Raw genomic sequence first — 15225 nt, forward strand, 5'->3', positions numbered from 1 at the left:
CGCATGTTTTTAAACATAGAACCATGTTTTTCTCACGATCGGTTTTCTGAAAATTTTCCAAACTTGGGGGATGTACCTTTCCTGGAAAACTATCTTAAAGTCCAGCCAAAATCAACAAAACTGCATTATTGCTCTTTTCATATGCTTAAATTAATTGTGTTGGGACCAACAATGAAGTGAAGTGGCATATTAAAATTGAATGCAAGCAGTTATTGCTAACCAAAAAAAAAACACGTTCACGGGTACCTCATGCATTTGCCTAAGACGAAAGCAAAAGCAATCTTTTTCTTCTCGGTCGATAGTAAGTAATGTAAATCCGTGATTCTGAATCTAAGAAGGAATTTACTTCTTAGGTTTGCTTCTGCAGAATATAGGAAGTTTGTGCACCAGTTTAAGTGAAAAGTAGGATATTTTATGCTGACAGGACCACTAGAAAAATACACACAGACATTTCATTTTGTACAACTTGTATTTACAGAAGCTTTGGCAGGTCAGTTATGTACATTTGCTCAAGGCCTACTGCAACCATTGGAAAATGAATGTAGTATGTGCTATACAAACATGAGATGGTTGCATGCGCTCGTATGAAAAATCGGCAGATTTCTATTTTAACAGCTGGTATCATTTCCAAAAGCACTACATTCAAAAAACAGCACACAACAATGTTCACTGTCAAGTGTAAGGTTAAAGGGGTGGTGCCATCAAATTTGTGGCTTCCACATTCTTTGTTGAAGACATTTCTTATTGCTCCAGAAAGCATGATGCACGCTCCAAGATTCATGTATTCTCACTAAATAATTTGATATCGCCTTACTTATATACAAACAACTTTCGGTCTCGGTTTCTAGGCTCTGAGTTGGACAATGACGTCACTGTGTAGGAAGCTTGAATATGTGGGACCACAAAGCTGTGATGCACGCAGTGCTGCATCGACTGCTCTTGCGCACACACGCGAGCAATCGTCCGGTTGCCTTCAAAACTCGCTCAAATTCTCTAATAGAGAATATAGCTGGTACGAAATTCCGATATACGAAGAGATCTTTGTGGAAAGTGGGTTATTGGACGATGGTATCGACATCTTGTGACGCTTGTGCAACCACAATTATAGGTGCGTTTGTTTTCGCTGAGTGACCGTGGCGAAAAAATGTTTGAAAAGGCAACACAGTCAGAACTATGTTGCTGCCAAGAATTTACACCAGCAGAAAAGTAGAATACATTAGAGTTCTGCAGCAACAATTCTGTGCTTGCCTGGTTCATCTTAGCGCCACCAGGAGGCCCCACCTATCCGGTCTCGTGTACGGCTACGGTTGCCTAGTATGCTAAAGCAAAGGAGTGTGCGAACAAACTAAAATTCTAAAGTCTTCTTCATAGGTTCGTGTGACGTTGGAAGGACTTTGCAAACTGCGAGTAGGTTTGGCTACTTCAGCAACATGTTGAGAAAAAATTAGTGTAGGTTCGCAGACGATGCTCTCTTGGCTTGCCTGGTGCAGTGGAGCTGTGGGTCACCGCTCATTGCACGTCACTCTAATATGGTCTGACGTCACTAAAACTTTTGTTACACTTACAACACAGTGACATCGGTGTCAGTCACGCTAGCAATGGGTCTCGATCGCGGGAATGAGCATTTAGGCACACTTTGGAAGCAAATTAATATATATTCCAAATGTTTGCTGTGTCCAACACTTCGTGCTGCGTGTCCTTGCATACAGAGGAAGCCTGCAGCAGGCTTTTTATAGCCTCAAAATTTGGCGTCACCGCCCCTTTAACATCCATACCACAAAACAAATGCTGCCACTATGAGCTTGAATATGCCATATATACAGATATACAAAGAGCTTATATGCACAGAAATAGTACATTTATGTAGAAAATCGTGTACTCTCCTATGAAAATGTATAGAGGCTTTATCTGGGTGACAAGTCCAACACACCTTAGATGTTCGTCTCATCAATTGAAAGCAAGTCAATCACTTCGAACTGCTTTTCATAAGTAAAATACTGCACAATGCACATTTGTACACTTGATATAAGGAATGATGATCATAACAAATGGGTCTCAAGCTGTCGGCATGCTTAAAGAATTGTTGAGCAGATCACAAGCGGAGGCTGTGGTTGTAGATATGAAGAAACGCCCAACTTTATGTAAAAACCGCTTGTGGAAGTAAACGCTACAATACATTAACTCTCATTTTATGAATGGCATTGGGTACCTGGAATATTCAAGGACATGAATATGCACAATATAATACCAAGAAGGTAGGAAAGTACTACACATGATGAATAGGAAGCTGTACCAGCTTTGGAAGCATTGCAAAATATTTTCTGTGCTTTTAGAGGTCATAAAAACATTACCGCAGGCTTCCAGAGCGTTTAGCTGTTTCTTTAATTACACCGTTCTTAATCAGCCAGCCTGTCTTGTTGTTTGTCCTAGCAAATGCTCTGCATATCCACAGCAGTCAAAAAGAGTCTTACCACAACTATGAAGTGCTGCTTTAACACCTGTAAAAGTGAACAAACCAACACAAGCTCTCTGCAAGTTTCATAGCACGTGCCTAAATTCATAGCTTGAAGTAGCTTGTTCCTCTTGCTTTTCTAACACCAGCCATTATGCAATTGAAAGACATCTTAGCAGGATTAGTGCGCAAAGGTGGCCACATAACAGAATCTCGTAAAAACTAGTGCCTCACACCAGTGCATGTCGGAATTGTCATATAGATGTATTTTGTTAGCATATACATATAATTCACTTAATAGGCAATCATACCATATTGCCATTTGGTCAGAGGAAATAGCTTGGACCACTGATATTGCAAATAAACACTAGCACTTGCCTGTGTAGCATAACGCTCATGTAATCTGCTTCGCTTCATCGTGCTGCTCGGCGCTGCTCGTATAATCTTGATCTCTAACCTATTAGGCCAACTCTCTATAGCAGCAGGTCATGTAGTTAAATTCTACCATAAGTGAAGGTAATACTGCACTTGCTTCCACAAAGAGATCTCTTTAGGGTTCATGCTGGGGAAGACAACATCCTGGCAACTGTGATGTTGGACTGCTATATTTTGATTTGAGATTTGTTAGCATATGCAGATCGCAAAGATATTTTATAATCGCAAGTGGCAAGCAGGCCCAACGTGGTACTTTATACAACTTGGTGCTCCACAGCAGAATACAGTGCATCTGTGCTATGCCTGACATTGTGTCTTAACATTCTTAAGCTAGTTTTCAAAGCTGGATTCCTCAGCTAAGCTTTTGGTCCTGTAAATGGGAACATTTGTGTAGCCAATGGTGCTCGATGTTCCTTGACGTGACTAAAGTGGAACTGTGTTTACAAGGCCAAGATGTGGAAGCAAGGTTGAGGTGACTCTGCTACAAGTTTTCCTGCAATGAACTTACTCTACATGTGCACGGCTTGTCGTATCGGATGCATACAAAAATGGACGGCAAACTGCAACTACATGCTGCAGTGGTTCATAAACTTGTTGCAGATCCCTTGGATGATCTGGTGAAGCTTCTTTTTTTTTTTTTTTCCCCTAGCCTACAGCTAATAGAAATTGCAGTCCCTGCATGTTAATGCACGAGTATGTAGTATATGCTGATGCCAGGCACACGGCTGAATGACCCACAGATGGCGCTACTGAAGCTTAGGTACAAAATAAATATATTTACACAGATTTCATTCGTGCCTCTTTCAGAGGAGGAATCCATACAAAATATAATAATTAACATGTCAGGTGTTTATGCAAAGATTATCAACTGAATCATCAATTGTCAGTAAGCGCTTGTCCGCGTCACTTGTGTTCGTCTCGTCGGCGCTTTATTCCTTCTGCATTTGTGTCTCGCGCTGCAAAGACTTCCACAATGCTTTGCCAGTTGGTAGCATTGTTGGCACGCTATCAGAATTGAGCATTATGCTTAGGCGAACTGAAGTAAAATGGTGTACTGGGCGAGCTGGTTCATGGCGAGACTTTGCGCGTGGAGAATAGGACACAGAGAAGAAGACACGAGACAGGCGCTGTCCTGCGTCTTCTTTTCTGTGTCCTGTTCTCCACGCGCCAAGTCTTGCCATTATGCTTAAGCATTCCAAGTTACTTCATCAGTGAAGAAAGCCTATTCTTACACATTTTTTTTCGCTTTCTGCAATAGCACAACACCTTGAAATGTTGCAGTTGTGCCGAAACTACATCATTGTTTTATCCCAAACCGATTCCGTGCTGCAGCAAAACTATGCCAGAATTCGCTACCACTGGCATCAAAATGATGGGCTGCTTGCCGTAAAATGAAAAAAAGAAATAAAAGAGAAAGGCCTCAGAAGGATTCAGAACTGGCCCAGATCTCAACTCTTCTACAAGTAGCCTGTTTGTAACAGCGTCATGTGAAAGTTGATGACTACAGAGTGACGTTAGGTGTAGGCAGTGAGACCGACATTATACGCATTCTCTTTACCCCGTCAGTTTCGATTTCAATGAGCTTGTGAAGGTGAAGTGTTCCCAAGTGCCCATGCATACTCTTTCAACTAAATTTTTATACACTAAAGAAAAAACAAACACTCCGCCTCACATAATGCTATGCCATTCAACCAAGGAAAGCGCTCAACTAAAAGTCATTGATACAGGCACTACGTCAACATCTTTGCCACTTCACCACAGTGCCACATTGCTTAACCAGTGATGGCTGTACAAATGTCTTAATATCTACAAAACATCCATCTGTGGCTCCTTTCAATGCAAGAAGCAGCACATAATCACGTCTGCAGTCGCACATCACCGTACGTCTGCCACAACGTGCCTTACAGGATTGCATTTTCCACACAGGCCTTGGTTCAATGCTGTCGTTATGTAACTTCATGCCTACGCTGGTCACCAATTTTGTCTTTGGTCAGCCATCTTGTGTCTCACTTGTAGTGAGGACATAAAGGAGAAGGTCAGCAGAAGCACCCTGCTGTTCCTCTTGTTGCAGTATGGTGCCATCGTCGAGAACAATGGTGCCTGTAAATGAAAGTGAAAAAAAAAAAAGCGACTCCATCACTATGCAATGCTTGATGCTGCAGTGTGGATGTGATTGATTAACTTTCATTTTACTCAAGCGCCTGTCTGACTTCTATGTGTCTATTTAATGAAGTTATGACACTCTGGTCTAACAGGAGAAACATAACGTTTGGGGAAATACATCATTTATTTTATGTTACCATTGGATCTCATGCCCATTACTTTGCATTTGCATTTGAGGTGGCCTTTAAATGTTCAGCCATTGTACCGCTACTGTGGTAAATCAATTCTGCGGAAGCCCACAATTACGATTCATAATGGCGTAATAGTAGCGCAAAAAACAGACGAAGACAAGAAAGTGAACACCACAAATGCTTATGTAACTTCATGCTTTGCTTATGTAACTTCTGTTTTGCTTCACAATTACGACTTTGCACTCCAATTGCCAGGCAGCTTTAAGTCATGCAAGACAGCAAAATTATGACGGCGGCAAAAAGTTCCTTACGGTTACAGAGGCAAACAGTGGTGCTACAGTACTAATGCATGTATGAGAACGCTGGGAAATCGTGACTGCGCATCTACACCTTTTATTATCCAAGAAATTTTTACAATGCGCCTCAAAATTAAGGTCATGACAGTGCAGTTCCTGCTCAAACTGCACAAGATGCTGCTTTTCAGTATCAGAATAACGAGTCCTGCTGGGATGTGCATCTACACAGAATGTCACTGTGCCATTTACTACCACTTCCTTCAACTCGTTATACTCGCTCACTGAAGTCCACCGATGTCCACTGCGTCCTTACCTTGGGGTATGCCTGCTTGTTCTTGGAGCTGGCCTGTGTTGTATACAATGCGGGTACCATCGGCAACTTCTTGCTCGGTGACCACAAACTGGGGTTCCTCATAGGAAAGTGCAGCTGGGAGATCGGAAGCTGCTGCCACTACAGCTGCCCCTCCACTGTCTGCAGCCTCGAGTGCAACAGTCTGCTGGTCTTCTGCTGTTGCTTCTGCCTCATATGTAGGCAGGGTGACATACTGTGGCTCTGAACTTGTGTCCACTGCCTCCTGTACCACCTTTAATGCAAAAGCAGATTCAGCACTGTTATTAGATTTTCGAATGATTGATTGATTGATTGATTTATTGAAAAAAGTAGCATAAGTAGAAAAAATGTCATTTAAACAGAAACCCAGGCTAGTTCGTTTCCATAATTTGACGTTATTAGCAGTGAAAAACAGACAGACCATACGCATACAGCATCTGCCCTATCCTATCCTTTTTTGAGTCGTCCACCTGTCGTTTAACTGCTGCTAATACTAGGTCAAAGTAGTCACACGTTGCAATGATTCTCAAGAACTCAATACGGCGTTTAATATGTTTGTTCTGAGAAACCCCTCTGTGTATTCAGGAGAACATAGCCCACTCAAATGCACAGTATGTGTGCCACCACAAACCACACTAACTACACAACAGATGTTTACGCAGCTATTACAATTCGACAGGTTTGATAAAATAAGTAAGAATGCCTTCATATCAAGACACTGTGCAATTTGAAGCCTTTATGTAGAGTAACACCTCAATAACAGTTCAAAAGTACATGAGTTACACTCACGAGATCAGTAAAGTGACCACCACTAGGTGGCCGTTGAGGAAGATGAGGAAGTGAGCTAGTGCAGAATGTGTGCCAGCAAAATGTTCAACGCAGTTTTCATCTTTGTTATTTTATACTGCCCTTCTTTTATTGGAAATTCTAAACAAAAAATACTTGGAAGATAAGTGAGTAGCTACATTTTAAAGGGGTCATGAAGCACCCCTTGGGCTTGTTGAAAAAACACAACCTGTGGAAAGCTGACACGGCTATGAACTGCTCTGCAAAATATTACAGTCGTGCACGCCGTGTAAAGGCCACAAGCAGAGCGCGAAGTTGCCGTTTCCTCATGCGCCCTCTTTTCAAACAGAGGCCGGTTCTCACTCTCGTCGGTGGGCGGGGCGTCTGCACGTTGACGTCGCGGAGACATAGCATGCTTATTGGCCAATAGCCGGATGAGATGCGCTTCTTGCCACGGGGTGCCGCCACTTGCCCGCGCCGCACTCCTCAGTCAGCTAACTTTACACGGTAGCCGCACTCACGCATGAGAATCACAGCGGGAGAGCGATCGCGTTTCATGACGCGCGCTGACGTAACTTCTTACCCCCGTGCCATCCCTCCCTGTCTAGCTTACAGTGCGCTCGCCGGCACAAGAAAAGAGAGAAAGCGCTGAAGCGTGCGCCAAACCCCCGTAACTCCGCTGATTCTTGACGGATTCGAGAAATTTTTGCGGCAATCGATTCGGGGAGGCAGTAAGCTCCGATACTAAGGTCATTAGATCATTACTTAGAAAAGTGGTTCATGACCCCCTCAAGTGGTAGTTTGCAAGGTTGTTATGCCCACGTGCATTAGTTGAAAAATGTACAAGGGTAGTCAAAAGTTCGCAGGCCACGCTACCATAGGAATACATGGGATAGCGGTCTGCGAACTTTTGACCCCTCTGTACATGTTATACAGCCTGCAGCTTTATTTTCAGCCTGCAGCTTTACTTTCAGCCTGTGGCTGGTTTTCCCTTGCTTTATTATTTTTCTTCCCGTTACTCCAGTGTAGGGTGGTAAACCATGTGTGGTTAACCACCCTGCCAATACTTTGCCCTTTCTCCCTCTCTCTCTCATTGTTGGTTAGGGGTTACCACATACAGCAACATGAACAACTAATATCTTTTCAAGCCACAGAGTAGCCCAAAAGTTAACGCTACCATGTTCTGCATCTGTGTAGATGAGTCATCCTGCAGGGACTGGATGGCAGTATGCTCCTCCACCATGGTTCCAGCAGCGACAACTGTTTCACTCAGTTCAGAGACACCAGCAGAGACTATGTATTGTCCAGATGCTGCTTGATTCAGCACAGATTCTTCCTCGAGTACATTCTCAGTGATCACAGACGTCTCATCATTGACCACTACCTGGTCTGCAGGGTCCACCAGGTTAGCCATGTACGTCACCTGCATAACGTGTAGTGCATGACATAATGAAATTGGGGGATAAGAAGATATTTAAAAACATACATTTATTATGCAAAGCATGAGTAGACATAAGAGCCAATTTTTGCCTATCAAATTTATCAGGCAAGACCTCCTCAATCCATGCACGTATGCTCTAAACAAACATTGAATGAGTGAGAGAAAAGCTTACTTCATCTCTTGCAACTGTCTGAAGTCCTTGTAGCTACAAGACACTTTCAGAATCTTTGTGGGCTGGTATGTGAGCATATTCGTGCTTAGAATTAAGGTGATGCTTTGAAACTTCTTACAAAATAATGACTTGAGAAACACTGCCACAGAACCACTCCTAGGTGGACTTGCAAACCTACCTGCCTGCCAGTCTCATCTGCCACATCGAAAGGCATAGAAATCTCTATGGTGTCTGGCGTTGGCCCCTGCTTTATCTGGGCTCGACCACTGGCAATCGCCTCACGAAGTTCCTCACTGCTAAGGCCTTCAACTGCCAGGAGAACCTCTGAGCTGCCTGAAAAACAAAGGAGAAAGAGCAGATTCTACATTGCAAGGGCGAGCCTATGGCTAACGTTCATGAAGCCATGCTCAATACCAGGGGTCTCAAACACGTGGGCCGCATGCGGTCCGGCCCGCACATGACCATCTTCGTCCAATATTTTCTTTATTTTCTTAATAAGCATGTTCATGAGCTACAGAGGTACGACTGGTCTAAAGCATTTTTTTTTGTGAGGCACCCCCTGCGGTCACCATGTGTAGATACATAAACGTGAAACAACTCTATATTTCAAGATCAGCATCCAGGTTTTAGGCATTTTGGAGATCGGTAACGATAAGTTGTTGGACTCCTGGAACCAAATCTCCTTCAGAAATGAAGAAATTACCCATGTATGAGATATGGGGAAGGTCTGTCAAATGGCAATGTAAGCTGATATTTTGTACAAATTACACCCCCCCTCCCCCTCTTCCTACCTTCTTCACTGTCCCAGCCCTCGCGGCACTAAATTTTGTGACTGCAGCTCATTAGCTGTGGGGAGCTTGAGACCCCTGCTCTATGCCCTCTAATAACATCTCTGATAAATTAATTTGACGGACATATTGCACGGGTCCTAAACTAGGGCTTTCTCAGTAGTGAACGGAGATCGAAATGACATGAGCACACCAATGTCACTCACCGTGTTGACCCATTACATTAGCCACAAGAGATTCCGTAGAATCTTGCACGATGTTGGTTCCAACACCAGACATGGCGGCAGTAATGTTTGTGCCTTCGAAAGCCACTTCAAAGCTGGTCACTGTTGGATTGGTAGCTGTCTCTGCAGCATGCTGAAGACTCTCAACAGTGGCGTCTGTATCTAGGCCCATGTCCGATTCGAGCCCAGTGTTCCCGGAAGCCTGAAAATGCAGAAGGATGAGGGATGTTGCTAGCTCCAAATTATAAAGCCTCACGAAAATGTGAAAAAATATCCAGATTCTGTGCCTCGTAGGAGTCTGTCTAAACATAGCTTTTGTGAGCCATCAAGACAAAATGGCACAACACGATAAAGAGATGCAACAAGGTCTATTGCTTTGTCTTGTGCGATAAGGTTGAAACGACAGTTGCATCCTGCAACCACCCCTGGCCACAATAGCAGAACTTGTAGATGCCTGCAGGTCTACATGACATCAGGTACCCCCACTGACTAGGGCACCTAAACTGTCAAATGACCCAAAAGTAAGCGTAAACACTGTTTCCCAACCACAGCCAGTTTTGTCCCACTGACAACACTGAATGGTGGTTCAGCAAATATGATTGTTTCAGGCATAAAACTTGCATACATCTCCATTGTCAGCATGCGAAGTTCTGACTGGGTGTTAGAGTGCTGGCTAGTAGCGGTGGAATGAGTAAATCAAACGAGAAACTGAGCACCCAGAAACAGCTACACTAAACCTGGGGGAAGTGTTAACAAAAGCTTTGCTTTACGTAATTTCCTCAACTGAACACTATACCCAAAAAATTGAAGCACAAGGCCCTTGACAGAGGATGCGAGAATGGCACAGACTGCATTGCTGGCCCTTCTGCCATGTGTAGGGTGTGCAGCATCTAAGCACTGTACAGGTACACTCAAACCTCATTATAACAAAGTTGCATCTGACACGAAAATAAGTTCGTTATATCCAAAATTCGTTATAAACATATAAACACTGTATCTATGACAACACTATTCTTCATTTACTTCGTTATAACCGATAATTCGTTATATCCGGGTTCGTCATATCGAGGTTTGAGTGTACAACGTACCAAGAAGTCTAATGTGCAACTCTAGTGAATAGACTGAGACTTATCTCACAGCAAGTTGCACTACATTACCCCTGCCATGAAAGATTCTAGTACAGTAAAAGCTCGTTAATTCGACCCTTGTTAATTCAGAAAATAGGATAATTTGGACGTATTCCCTGGTCCCAGCCAGCATATGCATTGTTTAATGGCATCAAACTCTCGTTAATTTGGATGATCCTGGCACACTTGCAGCGCGAGGTGCCGCAATGTGAGACTCAAAAGAGCCAGAATGGTATTCGCAGACAACCGAAACAAGGCGGCGCTGTCCGCATCGCTATCTTCATCAGTTAGTGACCATGGTTTTGTCCACACACGGATCCGGCACTCCGCAGCTTCATTTTCACTTGATGCAATGTCACAAAACTCAAACATTGTGGGAGCTTTTGAAGATGAAGAGCTTTCAGCCGCGGTTGGTATGCTGGTATAAAACTAGTTGAACGAACTATCAGATGCCAGCCATTTTACCTGCAAAAGAACTATCGTCACATGCGCATGGTGATGGTACATAATAAGGGAGGGGTGACGAGCACGTTCCGGGTTAATAAAACAGGGGAGTCTGGTGCCCTGGTCGCATTGAGAACGAAGTCGCAGAATGGCAAAAATTGTGGCTTTTACACTGCTCTTATGCAAAATAAGTACAGGATTTACATATTCATCAAGAAAATGAAAGTGTATTCATGTAACAGACATTTGTTTATTGTTTTTTTGATACTTTCGATAATTCGGCATTTGGTTAATTTAATATGGACATTTTTTCCGGTCCCGTGAAATCCAAATAAATGAGCTTTTACTGTAACAGAAATCCTTAGTACAGTTTTAAGCACATAATATAAAAAGACTAATTTTTCTTGTTTCCTTCCAGCAAAAGGGTAAGAAGCCTGATATCCTATAGCAGCAGGGTTGAAGAGAGAGCTACAGTGAAATACCTTCTGACAAAATAAATTAATTAATAAGCAGAAATGACAAGTGCTACCACACCGGAGATTTGAAATTCAGATTTTCAGGAGCCTAAGTACAGAGGAAATTGGGCAGGGATTACACCATCATTCTGACATGGGTCAGATTAAAATATTTCGGGAAATCTTGGCAGTTTTCTGGGAAAATATATTCGGTACGAAAAAAGAGACACGTGCCAGTATGCCACACACGAATTGCCAAGTGTGCACAATCGCTGCAGATCAAACCACAGTGGTTCACCTTGGGGGCTAACATGGCACTAAGTGCGTCGGGGTTGGACCACTGGGACTCCTCTTCGGGATGCTTCTTGCGCAGGTGCCGCTTGAGAGAGTGGCGCAGCTTGAGGCTGAGGCCGCAGTAGCAGCACAGGTACTTCTGTGCCGAGTGGAACATGCGCTGGTGGCTGCGTAGCTGGTGCTCCTAGAAAACAACCACAACAGCTGTGAGATTTATGACTCTTTAAATGGTGAGGGGCCACTGTAGCACCATTGAAAGGTACCCTGCAACGCTTTTCCAGCATGGTCAGAAAATGTTGCCGATCAGTAGTCGAGGCTCCTGAGAACGTGTGAGCCAAACATTATAGCACAGCACGTGGCCTGGAATTTACAATCAATTCTCAAAGTCAGCTAGAAATCGCTTGCTCTCGACTCGACAAATTACGCCATAAGCCCAAGTGACTGTGCCATAAACCCAAAGTCCACAGCCATTGGCTGATTTGAGCATCGTGAGCTACATAGTTACTGGGGCGGCCACAAAATACTGCCACATGCCCGTGCTCACAATCGCACCGAAAGTAAGCCACACGTCCGAAGAAAAAAAAAAATTGGCCGTGTATCTGCGTGCTTTGCTGCAAATGTCGTCTAAAGACGATAGAAGAGGCGCTGCGTGAGATATGGACGCCATCTGGCAATACGTCGGGAAACATGAGTGCTGTGTTGCGGGCTGGTAGTCCCGGCGCAGCGGCAGGCGAAGACCGGCGGTGACCAACGCGACCGGTAGGGACGCCGGCCAGCCCGAACAGGCTGTTTGGCGCGATGCGCCGAAGGAGAAGAAACGTCCGCACTCAACGAGTACTCTCCACAAACTCTCTTACTTACACGTCGCCTGGGTAAAACAGGAATGCCAGAGCGGCGCCCCCTGTCATTCGTACAATGCAATACTGAACCGAAACCGAAACACAACATGAGCTTGTGCAGAGGGCACGGAGGAAGACAAGTTTCAGCGCAGTCGCATTTTCAGCGCACCTTAAGAAACTAGGGTTGTAACACTGTAGGGCGAGTAGGGCCAGAAGGACCGTCACGACGAAAACCTGCCTCCTCAGTCGTATTCGCCTGTAACGTTGGTGTGGCTTCGCCTTCCCTCCTCCGCTCCTGGCCTTTCCACAAAGCTACTGCCTAAGTACGAAGGCCCCTACCGCGTCCTACGTCAAGCATCCCCAATTAACTATATGATTGAGCCTGTTCAAGCATCTACGGACCGCCGTCATCGCGGCCGCGAAACTGTTCACGTCGATCGACTGAAGCCGCATTATGACCCACGAGTTGTACCTGTTCCTTAGGTTGCCAGGATGGCTCCTTTTCCGCGGGGGAGTGATTTGTAACATGGTAGGGCGCAGACAAGAACGCCTGCGAAAGAAGAAGACGAAGACGGTTGTTGTTGGCGCTCGCGCTTGCTCGGCTTGGACCGCTGATCGCTTCAGCTGAGGCAATCTTTTAATAAACGCGTTACTGTCTCAACGTTAAACGCATACCATCAAGGTCTTTAAAATTGCGTATCTATGTATTTTCTATTAAACGAACACACCACCTAATACTTACCTAATGATGTTACGCCTCAGATATGCGTAATATTTACTTTTTGATCGACAACGTTCACTAGTATGAACAGCCATACCAGTTCAAGATGGGTGGGCGCTAAGCAAGTGGTTCAACTTTGGCCGGGTGGCTGAATCGAGGGACGTGCCGACAAACAGAAAGACAGACAGACAGACAGAAAGACAGACCAAAATTTAGGCGTTTAGGTTCCCCAAGAAAGACTATCGTCTTTAAAAAACGGAAAAGGAAGTGCTCAAGGTCATGACGTGCTGACGAACAGACGTAGCTTCTTGCCCCTTGTCATACCCCCCCCCCCCCCGCCCCCGCATAGCTTTCAGTGCGCTAGCTGGTATGAAAGAAGAAAGAAAGCACTTACTACATGCAACAAATTCCTGTAACTTTGTTCGTAATTGATGAACTCTGAAAATTTTTGTGGCAGTTTGTGGCAGTCATAAGGCAATAAACTCCTTTGATGAGCCAATCAATAGTTGCTTGAAAAAGTGTTGCAGGGCCCCTTTAAGACTGTCTTGTCCTGGAGACGACTAATCTCGCGCAGAGTGCACAAGACTTGACTCAGTGCACAACCACTGGCCAATACCTTGACAAAGCCCCGCCCGCAGACATCGCAGGTGCAGCTCTTGCCCTGGGAGTGTTCCAGCACGTGGCGGGCCAGTGACTCTCTCGTGGTGAATACCTTCTGGCAGACGGTGCAACGGTGCCGCCTCTCACTCAAGTGCGTGTCCTCGTGCTTCTGAAGGTTGCCCTTTTGGAAGAACTCCTGCATCACCACAAGCAACACACAAGTCCATCAACACCAATTCTAGGTGTTGTTTATTAACATTCACACAAAACTGACTTCCAACTACACTATCAGTACGTCATTCCCTTGATGGAAATATGGAAATGACATCAGAAATGGGAAATGATGTTTACTGAACATGAACAGGTCACAATGAGAAGTCAGACAGAAATTTTTTGCCGTGGGGCTCAACCAAGGAATTGGACCCACAACTTCTTGGTCCGCGAACATAAACGCTGGACACTGTATTCGAAATACTGGCTGCCATATGATATTCAAATACAGAGTTAACATTCCACTATAATTAAAGCGAGTATAATGAAGAATCATAATAATGCTACAGAATGCTATAATTTATTTGCACGAAATATATGTGCTTTAACTTGGTTATGCAAGTGTCCTGTGTAAAAAGAACAGCAAAAGAAGAAGAGATGAGTTCAATTTCTTCACGACTTATCTCCACCATACCCTTACAGAAAGTGGATAGAAAAGAAAACAAGGAAGTGCAAGAAGACGCACACTCAGATTTCGATCTAGTATAATGATTCCTCCAATATACTAAATTATAAATGACACACTACTGTAGTTATCTGTTACAAGGTATTCAAGCCCCGAATCATACTTGCCTTTCCGCAGACACCACACTTAAACCTCTTGACACCACTGTGAATCATCATGTGCACGTCCAGGGACTTCTTGGTCTTAAAGAGTTTTTGGCACGTTGGACACGGGAACGTTGGATCACCATGTACTGCGTGGTGCTCCAACAAGAGGTCCTTGCGATGGAAGCGTTTGCCGCAACTGTCACACTGGAATCGCTTCTCCCCATGAAGGGTCCTAAAAGGAAAGAAAACTGCAATGTTTTGGGAGCTCATACAGAAGTTAGGTTGGGTTAGGAGATCACTGGAGGTCAATGGGAGAGGCCTTCGTCCTGCTTTGGACATAAAATAGGCTCATAATGATAATGACGACAGAAGTGGATACAACATTTTAACTTGCCGCACATGAATTACATCGCAATGGTATCATTATATTGGTGCCCGTTTCGTCAGTCGTATAATTTCGTGATTTCTGGAGTAAACAAAGAACCAGATATTGGCTGTATACTCACATTTAAGAGCAGTCATAATGCTAGACAGTAGGCTTGTGCAAATAGTAAATTTTAGGTTCGAAGCGAATAGTGATTTTGGTCGAATAATTTCGAATCGAATTCGAATAGTATGTATCACACATTATAAAGAAAAACAAGCATATTTGTCATGACCCAACCAACCTACACAACGTCTATTTTTAATTGTAACAAGGCATG

At 44.1% G+C, this 15225-nt stretch overlaps 1 protein-coding gene across 1 annotated transcript in view; it reads right to left on the reverse strand.

The window, feature by feature from the left end:
- Positions 1-450: 450 nt before the first annotated feature.
- Positions 451-15225, reverse strand: part of LOC119381748 (uncharacterized) — a 46354-nt gene continuing 31579 nt past the window's right edge. Inside the window, exons 16-23 of the mRNA XM_037649514.2 lie at positions 14543-14753; positions 13716-13895; positions 11544-11723; positions 9202-9421; positions 8386-8540; positions 7772-8017; positions 5791-6061; positions 451-4987 (exon numbers count right to left, since the gene is read on the reverse strand). Of these exons, the coding sequence (XP_037505442.1) occupies positions 4878-4987; positions 5791-6061; positions 7772-8017; positions 8386-8540; positions 9202-9421; positions 11544-11723; positions 13716-13895; positions 14543-14753 (1573 nt within the window). The 3' untranslated portion in view covers positions 451-4877. The remainder of the gene's footprint in view (positions 4988-5790; positions 6062-7771; positions 8018-8385; positions 8541-9201; positions 9422-11543; positions 11724-13715; positions 13896-14542; positions 14754-15225) is intronic.

This window comes from Rhipicephalus sanguineus, chromosome 2, assembly GCF_013339695.2.
Source record: "Rhipicephalus sanguineus isolate Rsan-2018 chromosome 2, BIME_Rsan_1.4, whole genome shotgun sequence".
NCBI lineage: Eukaryota > Metazoa > Arthropoda > Arachnida > Ixodida > Ixodidae > Rhipicephalus > Rhipicephalus sanguineus.